Source organism: Mobula hypostoma, chromosome 9 (assembly GCF_963921235.1).
Source record: "Mobula hypostoma chromosome 9, sMobHyp1.1, whole genome shotgun sequence".
NCBI lineage: Eukaryota > Metazoa > Chordata > Chondrichthyes > Myliobatiformes > Myliobatidae > Mobula > Mobula hypostoma.
The window spans coordinates 15,077,027-15,096,188 of record NC_086105.1 but is presented as its reverse complement, the minus strand read 5'-3'; the positions used below and the strand labels follow the sequence as shown (position 1 = coordinate 15,096,188).

General features: G+C 38.9%; 1 protein-coding gene across 1 annotated transcript in view; it reads right to left on the bottom strand.

The window, feature by feature from the left end:
• Window positions 1-4,971: 4,971 nt before the first annotated feature.
• lemd3 (LEM domain containing 3) overlaps window positions 4,972-19,162 on the bottom strand; it is a 48,355-nt gene continuing 34,164 nt past the window's right edge. The window contains exons 5-13 of the mRNA XM_063057777.1: window positions 17,456-17,535; window positions 17,203-17,348; window positions 15,079-15,180; window positions 13,508-13,610; window positions 13,226-13,404; window positions 11,692-11,773; window positions 10,996-11,101; window positions 10,769-10,847; window positions 4,972-8,776 (exon numbers count right to left, since the gene is read on the bottom strand). Of these exons, the coding sequence (XP_062913847.1) occupies window positions 8,613-8,776; window positions 10,769-10,847; window positions 10,996-11,101; window positions 11,692-11,773; window positions 13,226-13,404; window positions 13,508-13,610; window positions 15,079-15,180; window positions 17,203-17,348; window positions 17,456-17,535 (1,041 nt within the window). The 3' untranslated portion in view covers window positions 4,972-8,612. The remainder of the gene's footprint in view (window positions 8,777-10,768; window positions 10,848-10,995; window positions 11,102-11,691; window positions 11,774-13,225; window positions 13,405-13,507; window positions 13,611-15,078; window positions 15,181-17,202; window positions 17,349-17,455; window positions 17,536-19,162) is intronic.

Below are 19,162 nucleotides of genomic sequence, written 5' to 3'. Positions count from 1 at the left end.
AACTTAGACAACATTCAGGCATGGACCAATAATTGTCATGTGGCATTCACACCACAAGGTTATCAGGCAATGATCCTCTGCTGCAAGAGAATCTAACCACCAGCTCTTGACACTCAACAACTTTACCAATGCTGACCACCCCATCCCATCATTATCCAAAGGGTCTTCATGAACTAGGAGCTCAAACATTCTCCTTCACAAGGATGACCTGCCACCACAGGATCTTCTCAGCTTCAACAAGGCTCAGGTCAGAAGTGTGATGGAATACTTCTAACACTGGATGAATGCAACGTCAACAACTCTCAAGACACCAGAATCGTGTTTATTAGCACTGACATGTGGTGAGACTTTTTTGCTCTGTGGCAGCAGTATGATGTAATTCAGAAAAATATTCCTATAAGTTACAAAAATTAGTGCAAGAAGTGAGCAGAAGGTGAGTCAGTCCATGGTTTCTTCAACTGCCATGATGAGGCCTCTCTCAGGTTGGAGGAGCCACACCTCATATTCCATCTGGGCAGCCTCTCCAACCTAACAGCATGAACATCAATTTCACCCCTCTTCTCTCTTTTCCATTCCGGCTCCCCTCATCTCTTCTTTTCTTCCATAGTACACTCTCCTCTCCCATCAGATCCCTCCTTCTTCAACCCTTTAACTTTTCCACCTATCACATATCTTCTCCTTTCATTACCCCTCCCATCCCAACCTGGCTTCACCCATCACCTTCTACTGTAGCTTGTGCTCTTTCCCCTCTCCCCCACCTTCCTACCCTGGCTTCTTTCCAGTCCTGATCAATGGTCCCGGCCTTAAAGGTCAACTCTTTATTCCTTGCCTGACCTGATGATTTCCTCCAGCATTTTATAACGGGTACTCTAGCAAAAAGTGAACCTGTTCAGAAATCTGATGGAGGGGAAGAAGCTGAACTTAAAATGTTTGTGTGTATCTCTTTAGGCTTTTATACCTCCTCCCTGACGGTAGTAATAAGAGAGTATGTCTTGGGTGGTGAGTTTCATTAATGATGGATGCCACTTCCTTGAGCCATCACCTTTTATAGTACCCCGATCACTCATTTCTTCCACCCCTTGCTCGGAAAAAATGATGCAACAAACTTTCAATACCATAAATCAGTGAGTTGTTTGTTACATCTCCCCTCTCGCTGTGAAACGGGGACATCTCTTTTTCCCTTACTAGGGAGAAAGAGACAGCTTGTGGTATGTTGAATTACTGGGTGAACAAGTAGCATTTGGGGTACTGCAAGTCTGTGTCTTATTGATGTTTTGCGGCACACTTCAGTGATTGGAGGAGGGCGCCGATGCTTTTTTTGCTGGTGGGGAAGGGAGGGGAGTCGTTGCTTTGCTGCTGCTTGTGCACGTGGGGGGGGAGCTGGGGGGGGGTTCTTTGGGGTTCTAATATTTAACTGTCACTCATTCTTTGGGGCACTCCTCAGTTTTCATGGATGTTTGCAAAGAAAAAGAATTTCAGGATGTACATTGTATGCATTTCTGTGACGTTATATGTACCTATTGAAACAAAGGCAACAACTAGCCAATAGGCATCAAAACTACGTTTTGTAGTTATTCACACAGACTTCTCTGATCGCAACTTCTATCGCCAAAGGAGGCATGAACAGGGGCGTGGGAATGCAATTACCCATGTTAACCTCTCCAGTTCACACAGTATTCAGACATGACATTCAATGTCTGGACTAATGATGGCTAGATCCAGAAACTTTACCCAATAGGGCTACTTTCATCAGAAGGACTACAACAGTTCAAAAAGGTAGTTCACCATTACCTTCTCAAATGCAGTATGTGCTGGTATGCCAAGGCACACAAATTTGTAAATAACACATTATGAATCGTGTTAAAAGGTATTTAACTAATGCAGCCCATTGATATTTTAATTGAAATGCTTTCTTGCTTTTCATGTATTTAATAGGATGCCAGAAAGCACTGGTGCCGAGAAATACTTTTATTCCTAAATTGGCACACATCTCCACTTCTGCAGAATTCACATGAAGCTAAACAAGCTGGCAAGCTGGGGATGTAGATCCACTAAGATAACCTTAGACTTAAAACAGCACAGCTACTGGCTGTTGCAATGTTGAAAAGTTTGAAGGTTCCAGATGTCTAAAGGCACACATCATACACCAGAGCAGAGCATTGCTACAAGTGTTGTGAACTGCTCATTTTGTTGTTAGGATAGAGGGGCAATGGAGCAAAGGGATGATGCACCCCACCTCAAACCTGATCTCAATACAGGAAAGCATGGAGAAGAAGAGGGATCCTTTATGGCAGTTGTCCAAAATGAAGAGGGAATGGTAGGAGACAGCTACTGTCTCATTTACAGCAATAGTTTATTCCATTTGTATTCCAAGTTACATGAAATTCCATGACAAAAACTATCACTTGTAACTGCTTGTTACGTGCTGTTTCAGCTTTGGCACTCAGCTGCTCTCCTCATATGTTGACAAGTTTCTGATATTCTGAGATTTGTGTGATTATTGGACTGTATTTCATATTGGTTTCTCAGTGTTTTGTTATCAACCCCCCCTCCCCCCCAGCGAATGACAGGGTCAGGACTGTTATTGCTGTTTTTTTCTATGGTGGTGGGGGATTTTGGGGTCTGTGAGTTTTATTTTCTTTTGCGTGGTGGGGATGGGGAGTTGATGACTTCTTTCCGTCAATACCCATAACTATCTGGAATAGACAAATATCAAGAGTTGTATTGTACATGCATACATTGACAATAAAATGAACTTTTAGATTAGAGGGGAATACAGGCCAACATCAGACCAAGAATGTCCAGATGATGGGTAACCCCTCTATGTAAAGGTAGCTCTCGTATCATTAAATTCAACACTAATTTCTATATATGGAGAACTAATTTCATTACTCTCCACAACAATTATTGTTGTTAGTCTTATGTACATTCAATACCAATCATTAAAATTCTACAGGAATATGATTGCCAGTGATTTTTGTTGAGTTACAGGCATAATATGCATACTTAAGACCTGAACTACTTCATTATCCAGGGATCACCTGTACTTCATGCAGAAGCTCGCTCAGTACAAGCAATCTGCCATGTATTGGGAAGGAGGGACGTGGATAATTACAGGGAAGTGTATGAGGGAATGCTAATGTTTTTCAAATGCTTATTGTTTCTCCTGCTTGACAAATTAAAAGACAGGAAGCACCATAGAGACTATTAACCTCTACAAATAATAAGACATAGATCATAAGAAATTCCCCTTCATGTTTAATCACATTTTATACATTCAGGTTGCATTAATATTTACAATTAAGACTGAACACACGAGAACTTAAGATGTAGGCTCAGAATTAGTCCATCGAGTCTGCTCTACCACTTCTTCATGGCTGATTCATTTCCCCTTCAGCCCCAATCTCCTGCCTTCTCCCCATATCCCTTCATGCCCTGACTAATCAAGAATCTATCAACCCTTGCTTCAAATACATCCAATGACTTGGCCTCCACAGTGCCCTGTGACAACATTTCACAGATCCACTCTTTAGCACTCTGGCTAAAGAAACTCATCTTTGTTCTAAATGAACGCCCCTTTATTCCGAGGATGTGTTCTCTGGCCTTAGTCTCCCCCACCATAGGAAACATTCTCTCCACATCCACTCTATTGAGGCCTTTCAACATTTGATAGTTTCAGTGAGATCCACCCTCATTCTGAATTCGAGTACAGGGCCAGAGCCATCAAATGCTCCTCATATAGGCATTTCAATCCTGGAATCATTTTTGTGAACCTCCTTTGAACCCTCTTCAATGTCAGCGCATCCTTTCTTAGATAAGGGGCTCATAACTGCTTGCAATACTCCAACTGAGTCCTCATCTGAGCATTTATAAAGACTCAATATTACATCCTTGCTTTTATTTTGTAGTCCTCTTGAAATGCCAACATTGCAATTTCCTTCCGCTTCACCAACTCAACCTGCAAGTTCAACTTTAGGGAATCCTGTGCAAGGACTCCCAGGTCCTTCTGCAGCCTCTCTGCTTCCTTACCACTACCTGCCCCTCCACCTATTTTCATATTGTACACAAACTTGGCCACAAAGCCATCAATTCTGTAATGCAAATCATTGACATAATAGAGAAATAAGTAGTCCCAATAGAGACCCCCTGTGGAACCAGCAGCCAGCCAGAAAAGGCAAACACGAGGAAATCAGCAGATGCTGGAAATTCAAGCAACACACACAAAATGCTGGTGAACGCAGCAGACCAGGCAGCATCCATAGGAAGAAGCACAGTCGACGTTTCAGGTCGGGATCCTTCATCAGGACTAACTGGAAGAAGAGATAGTAAGAGATTTGAAAGTGGGAGGGGGAGACCCAAAATGATAGGAGAAGACAGGAGGGGAGGGATAGAGCTAGGAGCTGGAAAGTTGATTGGCAAAAGGGATACAAGGCTGGAGAAGGGAGAGGATCATGGGACAGGAGGCCTAGGGGGAAAGAAAGGAGGAGGGGAGTGCCAGAGGAAGATGGTGAGCAGGCAAGTAGTAATTGAGAGGGAGAGAGAAAAAAAAGGAAAAAAAAATAAGGGATGGGTGAGAATGGGAGGAGGGGCAGTTAGAGAAGTCAATGTTCATGCCATCAGGTTGGAGGCTACCCAGATGGAATATAAGGCATTGTTCCTCTAATCTGAGTGTGGCTTCATCTTGACAGTAGAGGAGGCCGTGGATACATATCAGAATGGGAATGGGACGTGGTATTAAAATGTGTGGCCACTGGGAGATCCTGCTTTCTCTGGCGGAGAGTCAACTTTTGTTCCTTTTGCCAATCAACTTTCCAGCTCCTAGCTCTATCCCTTCCCCTCCTGTCATTTTGGATCTCCCCCTCCCCTTTTCAAATCTTTTATTATCTCTTCTTTCAGTTAGTCCTGACGAAAGGTCCCAGCCTGAAACTTCGACTGTGCTTCTTCCTATGGATGCTGCCTGGCCTGCTGCATTCCACCAGCATTGTATGTGCACCCAGAAAAAGCCCTCTTTATTCCCACTCTTTGCCTCCTGCTAATCAGCCAATGCTCTATCCATGTTAACATCTTCCCTGTAATACCATGACATGCTTTGACACAAACATCATCCTGTTCAATGTCCAAAAAGTGCATAAATCCATCTACCTCCATAATCTCATGCACTCCACTGATGGTAAAAGTTGTATTTCTTTGAACACCTACTGAAGTAGTGGATAGTAATCTCTGAAACGTAACACAGGTCCGCCATGGCCACCTAAAATGATCTAGAGGCTAGGAAGCTCCATTTAGAAAATCTTGACCTCAGTGAACAATGTCCCTTGAACAGGATGAAACAGAAGCAAGGGTAGATCTGAGCTCTTCTTGCACCCGTTCCTTGGTGCCTTGGCATTTCTGCTCTGCAACACACCCATAGGATCATCACTGAATCATTACCGAAATACACAAGCTAGAAAAAAGTTTTGGATGCAGAGGTGTCACCCATTGAGTCACAGTAGTGATTAGAGAAATGCTTTCAATCAAATCAGCCTGCTGAGAGCTCAGTAGTAGAATTCAGGGGCGTATATAAAATGAGTGCACCTTTAAATAACATAGCATCATTGGAGAGCTGTGAAAATCTTGCTAATTTTGTGTGGAATCAATAATTCATCTGAAGTAGTAAATACCACTCCAGGTCACCAGATAACATTCTAAACACATTTTGTAGAATGAGGTCACTTCATTGGCATTCTTAACACACACATGAAATTTGTATGCACACATTGCAAATGAAATTCCCTGCATATTTTTCCATCTATGGTATTTCACTGATAAGCTGCATAATTAAATTTCACTTCCAGAGAGGAGAATGCAGTGTTTATGCAAAATGTAGACCTGAATTTACAATTCTGTACTACAAATATATCTAAACTGAAACAGGGATTTTGCAGTTCACTTCATGCTCCCTGTTGTACAAAGCCATCACTCTGCATCCATGAATCTCTTAAGCTATTACATTCCTTCCAAAAATCTTTCAGAACTAATCTGACCACTTCTTCTATCTTAGCTCCTACTTCTTAACCACACTTGATCCAGACCAAGTGCCTTGTACACTAGGTTAACACCACTGATCAAGACACTAGTTGAAATCTCAAAGGGGAATTTAATTTAATTAAATAATAATAATAAAAACACACACAATCTCAGCAATGGTAGCCAAGAAGCCATTGGACCATCACGTTACATTTACCTGCAACCCAATGTGGTTGATGCTCAACTACCAGGTAGCAGAAATTACTATGGATAATAAATGTCAGTATTACCAGTCACATACAGATGGTGAAGATAAAGACTTATTACATGATTTAGGGTAAAACAAAATTTCCAAAATATATTCTATATGGTGTCTCCCATCAGCTTTTTGAAGAGTTCTTGGCATTGATTTTTGTCAAAGGGGGATAACATACAGAAAACATTGTTAGCACTGTACAGGGCAATGGTATAACTACATTTGGAGAACTAAACAGTTTGTCTCCTTATTCAAGGAGGGATATCCTGCGCAATCATTGGCGTTTACTATGTTGAATCCTAGGACGATGGGGGCTGCCTTACGAGTAAAACTTGACTATATCCATTGGAGTTAAGAACAGCTGTCATCTTATTGTAAGATAACTAATACCAAGTTGTTTAATTCAGGGATAATGCAAAACATCAAAATTTGTTTGATCAATGTATCTAACCCACTCACCCCCAGAAATGTAACAGTCTGTTGGAGGAACTAAGGAGATTGAGCAGCATTTGCAGTCTCTTGCACCTCCAGAAATATATCTGGTGTAAGAGGCATGGCTGTACAAGCTGCCTGTTACTTATAGTTAAACAGAAGTTTTCAAAGTAAATATACTGATTGTGAAATGCTTTGAAGTGAAATTGAAACGCAATTCCCCTGCTGGAATATTTTGTTATAAAAACAAGTTGTTCAACAGTCACTGTACAATAACTTAGAAAATGTTTTACTTTGAAGGTGCTTATGGCAAGATAATACAAATCTTAATAAAGATTGCAAGTAATATACACAAATACTAGTATTTTAAAAACCCCTAGTAAACCTTTAATTAGAGTTGTTTTGTACAAGACAAATGACAAATTACATTAAACATCTGAACTTTGAACTTCTGGATATTATACACCTTCCCATCTGTCTTGCAGGTTGGGATATTGTCAATCTTAACAGTTATAAGCAAAATAAGCTGGATAATGGTACATATTACAATATATAAATGTACAATGTTTACATAAAATGAAATACATCAGAGAAGCTGGAAAATTCAAAGATGCATCTGCATCAAGCGGTGCCCTTTTAAAAAAAAATGCCACATCCACATACTTCCACTCTTACAACAGATCAGTCAGGTGCACGAGGGATTGGCCCAACATGAACAATATCAATACCATTACACAATGCACTCAAGGAACAGCGAGTTTCCTCACTTTAATTTAGTACTACTGTTTAAACCAAAGTGCAACAAAGGCTGTACAGAAGCTCTTCAGATTTGTAAATGGAACATTTTAAAACTGGGATTAAACTACATTCCTGTTCGAAACAGTGCCAGTATCAAGCACACAGAGGTAAGGCACAGTAAGGCTCTGCTGCAGGCAGTGTGCATCATGTTTATTAAGTAAATTGTGCATTTGTGCAATACCATGCTGAAACACTGTCTGAAACTGCAGAATACGATCCAAATTCAGAATAAAAATCAATAAAAGTAGGATTATATGCCAAACTATACTCATTTTGCAAATGGTTCCGTCAAATAGGTTGCTTTTATTTATATACTGAGGGACAGATAAAGTTGTGAATTAAAATACATAAGTAGCTTTAATTGCATTTTGTAATAATCTGCACTTGGTCATTTTGTAAATTTTGGTGCATTATGCAACACTGCTGGTTTTCTCCTTTCTGTAGATGGTACCATTTTAATCCAGACATGCCAAGTGCACAAAAATAAAATCAGATCTTATTGGTAAGCAGACAGCTACATTATAAAGTTGTTCTGAGTAGCGTTCAAATTTATTCAAGACAGTTGAAATGCACTTGTATATTTTGTGTACTGTTAGTACTCCGCTAGTCTTCCTACTATGCTATCTGTAGCTTTCAGCTGGTTGCCCTGTCCTGTGCCAAACTACTTGTATACATTTACTTCTGACCCACTGCAAATCACGACTCCGAAAATGGAAAATGGGTTTTGAGCAGTCAAGTTAAACCCGTTGGTGCCCTTTCATGTAGCCATTGTCAAATACTACTTGGACTTAATCTACATGATTAATGTCTAATGTACCTAAAAATATCATTCTTAACTTTCAGTAAACAAAACAGTTCATGTCCTATCCACGAATTAACAACTGCATGGAAGCCATGCCTCATTTTTTCACTTCTAGACAACTATTTTATAATCCCAATACACCAATGCTACAGATAGCTCCTTTGGAAATTTTCTTCAGCTTCCTGGCATCTTACACAAAAGATGCAGTCCTTATAATACAAAAAGTGTACATATAAAAGCAGTAAAAAGGAAGACAGAGCATTCAAGCAGGACTTCTCCTGCTGCAGTATAACAGTACTGGCAGGAGTAGCAGAGGTCTCATGAGGCTCCTTGAGAGTTTGCTGTGTTGGTTAGAAGACGCAGATGTGACATTGAATTCATGTACCTATTTGATGGTTTCAAGGGAGTGTTGCAATGGACAGCCTGAGGGAAACGATAATGGTAGCGGTCTAGTCTCAGATATTTTACAGTCACTAGCTTTCCTGAAATATGAAAAGAAGTTAATTAAATAAAAATTCAAACAAGCATTCAAAAACTTAATATTCACAAGTGATATTCTGCATGAGCAATAAATCACTGCAAAATGTTATTTATGCTTTGAAAAAAGCCACAATCCAAAACAAACATAACTAAGCTTTAGTATCAAATGCCAATATTTTTTTTTAAATTAAACTGCAAATCAAGATTGTTTAATATCATTTCCTGTACACAAGTGTTAGGAGAATGAAATTAATTGTTACTCCGAGTCCAATGCAGCACAAAAAGATAAAGAACACAATAATTAAAAAAACACACACAGTAAATACACGAGATAGTTTATATACACAAGTGATTGCATGTTTATAAAGTTACGCTAGGCTGTACATGCAATGACAGATGGGAAATAATAAAGTAGTGGTGGAGTTAGTGGAGGGGCGGGGGGGAGGAGTTGATCAGCCCTACTGCTTGGGGACGTAACCGTTGAGTCTGGTGGTCCTTGTATGGATGCAATGCAGCTTCATTACGGTACTGACTCTTTTCCACCATCTTTCTGTACGTAGGTCCTAGATGGCGGGTATTTTGGTGCCAGTGATGCATTGGGCAGCTTTGACTACTTGTTGTAGAGCCTTCCTGTCTGCCATAGTGCAGTTTCCATACCATACAGTGGTGCAGCTTGGTAGGATGCTCTCTACTGCACATGTGCAGAATGACCAAAGTATGGATGTGCAAAGTCCAGCTCTCTTCAGTCACCTCAAAGTAAAGGCACTGGTGAGCTTTCTTGCCTGTGCAGGATGTGTTCTGGGACCATGAGAGGTTGTCAGTGATGTGTAGTCCCAGGAGCTTTAACAGCAATTTCCACTGCTGTAAGGGTGGGGAGGTATGAGCGGTGCAAGTTCTCCTAAAATCAGTAACCATCTCCTTTGTCTTGTTTACAGTAAGTGGTTATTGTCTGGCACCAGCCCTCAAGCTCTTCCACCACCTCCTGAAAGGCTGTCTCATCATTGTTGCTAACGAGTCCCACCACGGTTGAGTCATTGGTGAACTTGACGATGTGATCACTTGGGTGTTTGGTCGTGCAGTCATGTTTGAGCGGAGTGTGCAGCAACGGACTCAGCACAGTTATGGGAAGCACCCATGTTGAAGATGATGGGTAGGGAGGAGCAGTTGCGTACCCTGACTGCGAGGCCTGTTTGTTAGGAAGTCCAGCAGCCAGTTCCACAGGGGTGCATTTAGACCAAAGAATAGGAGTTTATTCACCAAGATCTGTGGGATAATAGTGTTCAATGCTGAACTGAAATCCAGAAACAGCACTCTTAGACATGTCCTTGTTTTCAAAGTGTGTCAAGGCCAGGTGCATGACAGATGCTATAGCATCTGTCATAGAGTGTTTCTGTCAGAAAGCATATTGGTGTGTGTTCAACATGGCAGGAACGGAGTTTTTGGTATGTGCCGTTATCAGCAATTCAAAGTACTTCATGAGGACTGGTGTCAGTGCCACTGGACAGTAGTCATTCAGTTCTGAAGGTGTAGAGTTCTTTGGTACAAGGGTGGTGGCGACTGATTTGAAGCATGCGCAGATAACAGCCTGGATGAATGAAGTGTTGAAGATGTTTGTGAAGTTGTGAGTGAGACAGGAAGGAGGGTTAAGCAAAATTTATAAGTAATATTTGTCCCACTTTACAATAGCCTACATTTTATTTGAGAAAGCTGGGGCTTTGCACAACACTTCTACACAACCAATATGGCTGAAATACTACAAATGGAAATGTAAAAGGCAAATACAGCAATGGATTCTAAAGTGTGACATAACTCCATCCACTACTACCCAAGACATTTATGGTTTCAGGCAGACAGAATACTAGCATTATTGATTTTCCTGCTAATATGTACTTCTTGATTTCAATGTCCCTGATTGTTCACTTTGTTTTTAAATTCAGCACATTATTCTACCAAAGTGAAACTTAAACAAGTAAGAGCATTTCAAAATATCTTACCATCAAACCATGAGCCATGAAGTGCTTTAAAAGCCTTGCCAGCATATTCTGGAGAGAGACACTTTACATAGACACAACCCTGCAGCAGAGAAGAGGAAATTACAGTACATGAACAAAAACAAGGAAACCACATCAATTACAAAAAAAAAGACTAAGCAAGCTAGTAAGCTGCACATTCAGACATCAAAATGAAATCAGAATATGTCTTAAAAAGATAGTAGACCTACCTCACGTGAATTTTTATCTACTGCAATATGAACAATTCCTTCATTGTCACTGCATTTTTCTAGAATTGCTTCTTGGATTGCAACATGCCAGTCATCCCCAATCTCCCTATAAAATACAGAAATGAAACAGAAAGGTGGTACATAAATGGAAAATTTTAGTACAATAAAACATAACCAATTCATGTAAACTGACATTTGCGAATCTATGTTTAACTGTAGATTGTGCAGTGTTTGGTGTAAGCATCTCAATTTTATCAATTATGTCTTTTACACCAGTTGTTAATTTTCACCACCAAAAGTTACCTTTACACAATTACTCCATTACTAATATCTTTCCCAATTTGTATATTTCTACCTATAGATACTTTGTTAGCACATCGAAAGACAATTTAGGCAGCATTATTATTCTACATTTAACTTGGTACCTTTCTAAGGTGAAAGAACAAGTCTGTTAAGTGAATATTACTTTATAATTTGGCAGTTGATTCCAATATGAAATAGCTAATAAAACAACAGAAGCATGACTTAGATATTTAGGTAAACCACGGTAGCTGAACACATTTCAATAATTACAAAAAAACAAATTAAAAAGCAAAGCTTTTGAGTTATGATTTGCAACCCTTTATTTTTAATTATACAAATCTAGTTATGCATATTTTAATGTACAAGTACAACTCTGGCCACAGTAATACTTACATGACTGGGTCAAACATGTTGCGGATCTTTAAACAGGGTGTCAAACTATTAGGTGGCGAATTTCTACCATCAAGGTGGAAAGCTACACGAGAAAAAAAATCAGAACATAATGCTGTACTGTACATGGGTTCTTAAAATATTTTTCTACAAGAACATATCCATCCAGTATTAAAAACTATTTAAACTGAAGCGTCAAGGTGGAAGTTCATTTTGCTTGGGGGGGTGGGGTTGGGGGTAGATTGAAGTTTTGCTAGGAATGCATGTGTCAGTGACTGAGTGAATGCACTCCCTCTAGTGATCCTAAGTTTACAGTTACCATCATTGTGACAACTAATGTTGACTTGAGAGCAGTCCTGTCTCAGTCAACAAGGGATTTGAGGATTTCTACTCCTGAATGGTAAAAGATATTAAATTCATATTTGCTTGCAGCTTCAAATACAATTAATTATTCCTGTACTGCTCTTCCCACCTCATTGGCAGAATATCTGCAGCCACTTGTTATTAGTATTTACATGCAAAATTACTTCACAATGCAGCTTCTGGTAATGAAGCTGAGGAATGCCCACAAATCAAGATGGCAGTGATGCCTGCTGTCAACCAAATTCTGGTGCAAATAAAACAATAAAGACTACAGTATATAATTCCTGGAATTTCAATCCAATGGTTGCTTCCTCAGTGTTAAATAAAAGTCATTTCAGAGTCTAGTCCTTGCAGCGTACTCTGTAGGACACTGTAGTTAAACAAAGCCAGATGCACACCACCTACATCTGGACCGCCAAAATTCTTTTGACTTAAAACTGAAATTGATTACCCTAACTGATGCAAAGGGACTTGAAATGCCCAGCAGCTGCAAACCCAAAGTGAACAGCCACCCAATCAAAGCATTGCTAGCAAACCAGGGAGGAAAAAATGCAGTTTTTTAAGTTAGTATTTTAAATGTTTTAGAGTGGTAAATATAGGGCAGAACATACATATTATGGCAAATTGAACTACTTTATGATAAAAATACTGAAGCTTGCAAAAGAGCACACAGATTGCCTCCAGAGCAACTGAAAGCAGATCTGACAGAAGTATCTGAAATCATGAATGCTGCAGACAAAATGGATATTTAGCTCCTCCTTCCACTAGTTGAAGGGTCACAAAACTAAGGACATAAGATATAACTGTCAAAACCAAAAAAAAAACATTTGGGACTGGAGTGAAGTTCTGGGGCTATTGATGAAGGCAGTTTCTATTGCAGCATTCAGAAGGGAGCTGGATAAATACTTGCTAATTTTTCCTTTTAAATATCAAGGGTCTGGGAGAGAAGGGAAGGAATGTATTATATTTACATACAGCTCAAAAGCGTTCTAATATGCTGTTATCATTGAGATCATCTTTACTGCACTAATGAGTGAAACACCAAGTGGTTGATTAGTTTGCATAAATCACATCAAGGTGACTTGTGAAAGATCAGCATTCAACTTAGTTTTCTGTAAATGTTAATTTATTCAATACATTTAAAAATGCAGAGATTTGTAAATCAAATTCATACCTTTTCCTTGCCATACTTTTGATGGCACAACTGTAACCTTATCACAAGTTGAAGACGGCTGCATCCACCTCCATACTAAGATATCTCCTCCTCCTATTCTTTGAGTTTCTTTCCGAATACGGGACTCATTGGTTTCTACAAAATCCACAGCTCTTTGCCATGCCTTCTTCATTTTTTTCCTGAAAATTTTCAACCCAAAAATATTAATATAGAACCATAGAACATAAATACTTCGGTGTGAATGGAAGATTCTATTTTGGTTCTTTAATATTAATGCCTTACCTATTCTGAGGTGATATTAAAGAATCACGTACGTGGGGAATAGGTAAATAGGGCTGCAAATCCTTATTTTCTTGGCAGGCTTCATTATGGCTTTTTAAAACATCTAAAAGCAAGAAAACCAACCAGTGTCAGCCATCATTTAATTGGTAACTACTTCAATACATTCCTATAAAATATCAACTAAATCAACTTGAAACAGCAAGTCTGTAATTTGAGGATCGCAGACAGGGGTCTAATAATTACCCACTTCCATCACCTCCTCTGGCAATCCACAACAGACACCAACTACTTTTTGTGTGGACTTGTATAAGATTATATAGCACTAATATTATTTACTTATGCTAATATTTTATGACAGTATACGCTATCGTAATTATATGTGCTGCATTCAACTCTATGCACTGAGGTTTGCACCTTGGCCCCAAAGAAACAATGTTTCATTTAGCTGTATACATATGCATGGTTGAATGAAATTAAACTCAAATTTGAAAATTTACCCTCCAGACCTTCATCCCTCTCAACTTAAACCAATGACCTTTAGTTTTAGATACTCGACTATGGAAAGACTGATTATCTACCCTATCGCATAATATTATAAGTGAAAGGGTACCTGAATTGAGGGAAAACAAACCCAGCTCTTACAATTTTTCCTTAGAACTCAAGATCTCCAATTCAAGCAACTTCCTTGTGAATCTTTTCTGCATCCTCTGTAGATGAATCATGTCTTTTCTATAGTGTGGCAACTAAAACTGCATACGATGCTCTAAGAGCCATCTAACCAATCATTACTGTAACATGCCCTTGAAATTCTTGTACTCACTGTTTTGGTTGATGTAGGCAAACATGATAAATACATTCTTCATCACTGTCTACCTGTGTTGCCACAAATACAGAGGGTACTAGGGCCCTGTCCTTTACTAAGTAATGCCCTGGATTAATTTCCCAAAAAGCATCACTTTACACTTGTCCAAGTTAAGTTCCATCTGCCATTCATTTGTCCACTTTCCAGTTGATCACTAACCTGTTGTAACCTTAGACAAACTTCTTCATGTCCATATCACCTATTGTTAACTCCTTTTAATGGGAAACTAATTTGCTCAGCTATCTCCCCATCTTAGACATCTTCCTAGCTGCTTGGACATTCTCACTGTCAGGACTTTAATGTCAAAGGCTCCCAGATGCGAATTTATTTCCCCCCAAATGGTGCACAGTCAATTTAAAATTTACAGGTGTGAAACTGGCACAATCTTTTAACTTAAGGATTTCTATTTTTTTGGCTAGGGCAATAGATTTGCACGTTTTTTGCTCACAGTATCACAAGATTTCTTCAATGCAATGTTCACAAACATGGTGGCTGAAAGCCTTTGCATACTGCATTAACATGATACAGCATGTTGCAAAAGTAGAAACATTTGTCATATTAAAAGAGTGAACAGTAATTGAAACTGTAAAACAAGGGTCTATCAATTTACATGGAAAATTTTGAAATTATAAAAGGCCTCAGCCTCAATTTGTTAATAGATTTCATTAGCCGTCAATCAGACTACATTTTCAAAACAAACACCGAGTACCTATAATTCTTTCCACCATGTCATACATCTGTTTGGTCTCTGATTCTTCCTTTCTCCAACGATATTTCATGTAATGAAGCACTCCCCAAACTATTCCAACACCTAGAAGTATCAAATATACAGCACCAAGTCAGTCAATTACATGCCATGAAAAAGGCAGATGGCCAGGATCTGGAAAGTTTTGTCCAGGATATTTCACCAAGGTGAAAGAATTCAAAGTTCCAATGGAAATCACAGAGTGTGGAGTGGAGAAATGATACTGCTAGGTAACAAAATTGGTAGGAAACTTAAAGACAAAAACAGGTATTTATCTGGTCGGCAAGAAGTAAAGAATGGTGTGCTATTGTGATCAATGCTGTGCCCAGAACATTTTGTAGTATAAAAATAGTCTGGATAAAGGCACCAAAGGTATGATTGCTAATTTGCTGATGACACAAGGAACATGTGAAGGTAGCACAAGAGGCCTACAAAGAGACACAGATAAAGTGAGTGGCAAAGACTTAATGTGGGAAACTATCAACTGTCCACTTTGACAAGAACAATGAAAAGGCACATTATGAGTGCAGCTGTCAGATGCTGAGGAATCTGGGTGTCTGAGATGCATAACTAATAGCAAAAATTAGGAAAGTTACAATGTTAACCCATTTTCCACAAGGAATAGAAAAGTATGGAACTACAATAAAAGGCAGTAATTATAAAGACAGCAATGAGACATCTACAGTTCCGTGTACAGTACTTGTCTCCATATTCAAATATTTAAATACATTGAAGCAGTCAAAGAAGATCGACTAGACTGCATGTGGAATGGAGAGATCATCTCAAGGCTGAACGGGTTAGGTTTCTATCTGCTGGAATTTAGAAAATAAGTGGTGACTTCATTTATACAAAATTGTGAAGCAGTTTCACAGGATGTATGTAGAGAAGATGCTTCCTCTTGTGAGAGAACTTGAAACCAAGGGGTCACATATTTGAGACTAGGACTTTTTTCCCCTTTGGAAGAATTGTTAGTCATGGATCTCTTTTAGTTAATGATGGAAACTGAATTCTTGATGAACAAAGGGAGTGTAAGTTACCATGGAGGACAAGAATGTGAAGCTGAAGCTGTTATCAGATCAGCTATGATTGGTAGATTAAACTCAAAGCTCAAAATGTCAAAGGGATCCACTCCAGCTTCTCACCATTTCCATACTTTGGGACAAGTTTCCTGCGTTGCTGCTTTAGACTTCTCATAAACCTAGTTTTACTGACTAAATATTCTCTTTTTACAACAACAACGGCTGGAAACTTCTAAATATAGCCAATCTGCAATTGTACAATAATTTGTACTGCAGTTTTGCAATAAGTGACAATTCAGTGGAATATTCCTTCACTCTAAGTAGGGACATGCACTAGTGGCCAGCAACAAAACTGCTGGGGATGAATTCCTTTCCTACATTATATTCACCCCATTCATGGCCTCCTAAATAGCACCCACTCTCATGTGCTCTTGCAATAAACTTTACTGGATAGGAATGTGATGGGAGGAAATTGTTATCCCAGCTTTATATCCTGAAGTACTAAAGTCAGTACTGGGAATGGACATTTCAGAAATCAAGAAGTCGAGTAACATTTTCAACTCCTCTGTTGAGGGCTAATTAAAAAGATGAAAAGTTTGGAAGACAGAGGGTCACCAGAATAACAAGAAAACATTTGATTTCTACATCACATTAATCTAAGTTAGCAAAATAATAATCAACCTCTGCAGACTGCGGGCTAGACTGAGGAAATATGCAACAACTCCCACAGTCCCTTCCGGAAAGTGGGAAAGATCTGTCCACACAAAGAAAAATAAGACTGATGATATTAAGTTTGGGCCGTTATGCAAGATTTGGTGCAACTAGGATATGTGGAACCACAATGCATGGAAGAGAAAAAAAAAATGGGAAAAATAGTCAATATATGTGACAGTGAATATTGTTGATTACTTCTAAATTTTCTGAAGGAGCTTTGGACACAAGCTCGTTGCTGAAAGGAAATAATCAAGAAACTTCCTATCATTGATTTCTATAATCCTGCAAGTCTCAGTAGTTTTGAAATTGTACAGTATTACATCACTGGATAAAGTATTACAAATGAGGAACTCACCAACAAGGAAGATAAACATTCTGTGAAGTACTGTTAAGAATGCACGGCGGAAACGGCAAATGAAAGACATCTGTGGATGGGTAGATTCCAGGTACAGTACTTCACTCACATTATTTACCTTTACTTCTGAGTCATTGCCAAGTAACCTATGCATTAAAGACAATAACTGATTATTATTATATTCTGTTGCTCTGAGTTGCAATGACATAGATTTTGGGCTTAAAGTCCACCATCAATGAACAAATTCACTCACTTTATGCCCAAGTCATCAGTACTTTGTAAAATCCACTGGAGTGAACCATTAAATTTATCTCCATAATTGGGATCAAGATCCTGTATAAATCAATAGTAAAAAAAATTAAAGCTCATCTTAAAATTTCAGAAATCAAGCTTTCTAAACATCCAAGTTTGTACTAACTTACTACAGCACTAAAAATTTTTTGATTGCCTAACAATTCTAAAAAGTTACTACTAGTAAGTACTTCAAGGCAAAAATTTGACATGAAAAACCACTAGCCTAATCAAAGCCTAATAAAATAAATGACTTAATTATACAAATATTTAGATTTTCAAAAGCAAAGCAACACCATCATATAACTATATTTTACAAATTAAAAAAGGAATTATGGCTAGTTATCAAACGCAGAAAAGTCTGATTGCAGAATTATAAAATGCTTCAATGTATAATTTTTTCCAACTTAAACCAATGTGTGAAATAACAGGCAATTCAAATGCACTCAAACACACTTCAGCCTACTTAAATGCAATAACTGTTCATACAATTGGCTACTGAAAATACTTAATTGGTTGTGGCAGAATATTGCCTCTGTTAAGTGTGGTGTGGTACAAAGGGCAGTGATATTAAAGGATTGATTGTCCCCAAGCTTGACGATGATCCAGGAAAATGCAGGAATAGTCATGGAAAGACCTGAACAACTTGTGGTAGTACATGGATCTTCTGAAAGCATTCACTGGTTCAAGACCAACCACAGCTGGTTTAAGAAAATTTCACCTGCATGCGAGGGGCAGGAAGTGGCAGCAGAAAATTTCCAAAAGGTACTGAAATGAATCATCAAAAAATTTTGCTGCTCTCTTAAATGAGTGTTTGAGGCGAATAAGACAATGGGATAACAAAACCACTCAGGCTTAAAGGCAGCCAAAGATCACATTACTCATCTCCTTAGAGGCAATGCCAAGTCTGACTCCCAACTTAAATAGATCTTAATCTACCACTGAACTCAAAGGCTCCTAACGGATAGTCAAAGGCCAATCTTCCAGTGGCATGATCTAATAAAAAAAGGCTAAATGACACTATTATTCTTCTAAGATTATATCACGTCTTTTATTGTCTCATCCTTAAAAGATATTGTGCAAGAAAATTCCAGCTGATTGTCAATGTCCCTGATACAGTTCCTTAACGCCAGACCATTGTTACAGCCACAGACTAGGATGCTTTTGCTATGCTCAAGGCTCTCAACTTGCTACATTCAATAAGGCATGTCATTTTAGAGTTAGGTGACAATCATAAATTCACCAATTAATAAATTTGGAAGAGCCACAATATCAAGAGGAAGGCTTATTGTCATTTCCTCAAAAAAGTGTAAACTCCCATGTTTATGAAACTGAAAAACTTTCTTAGACACTATCAAGTTGCCAGTTACTGGAATTACAAAGCCAACAGCTCACGAGCATTTGTTAAAACTTGAGCAACAGAAGGCAAAGAAGCAAGAAGTTCCAACATGAAGAGCCGTTGAGGTGTTTTGCCACATCAAGGTGATGGCCATCTTCAAAGATGATGTCAATGTGGAACACAACATTATTGGTGGCCACTTGATGGAAACTGAAATGCCTTGCTTATATGGACCTTTATCAGATACCAGGAAAGGTGCCCGTCAACACTTTCCTCAAGCTTCAGCCAAAAGCCATCTAGGAAAAGTCACAGGAAGGACTCCTCCCAGCC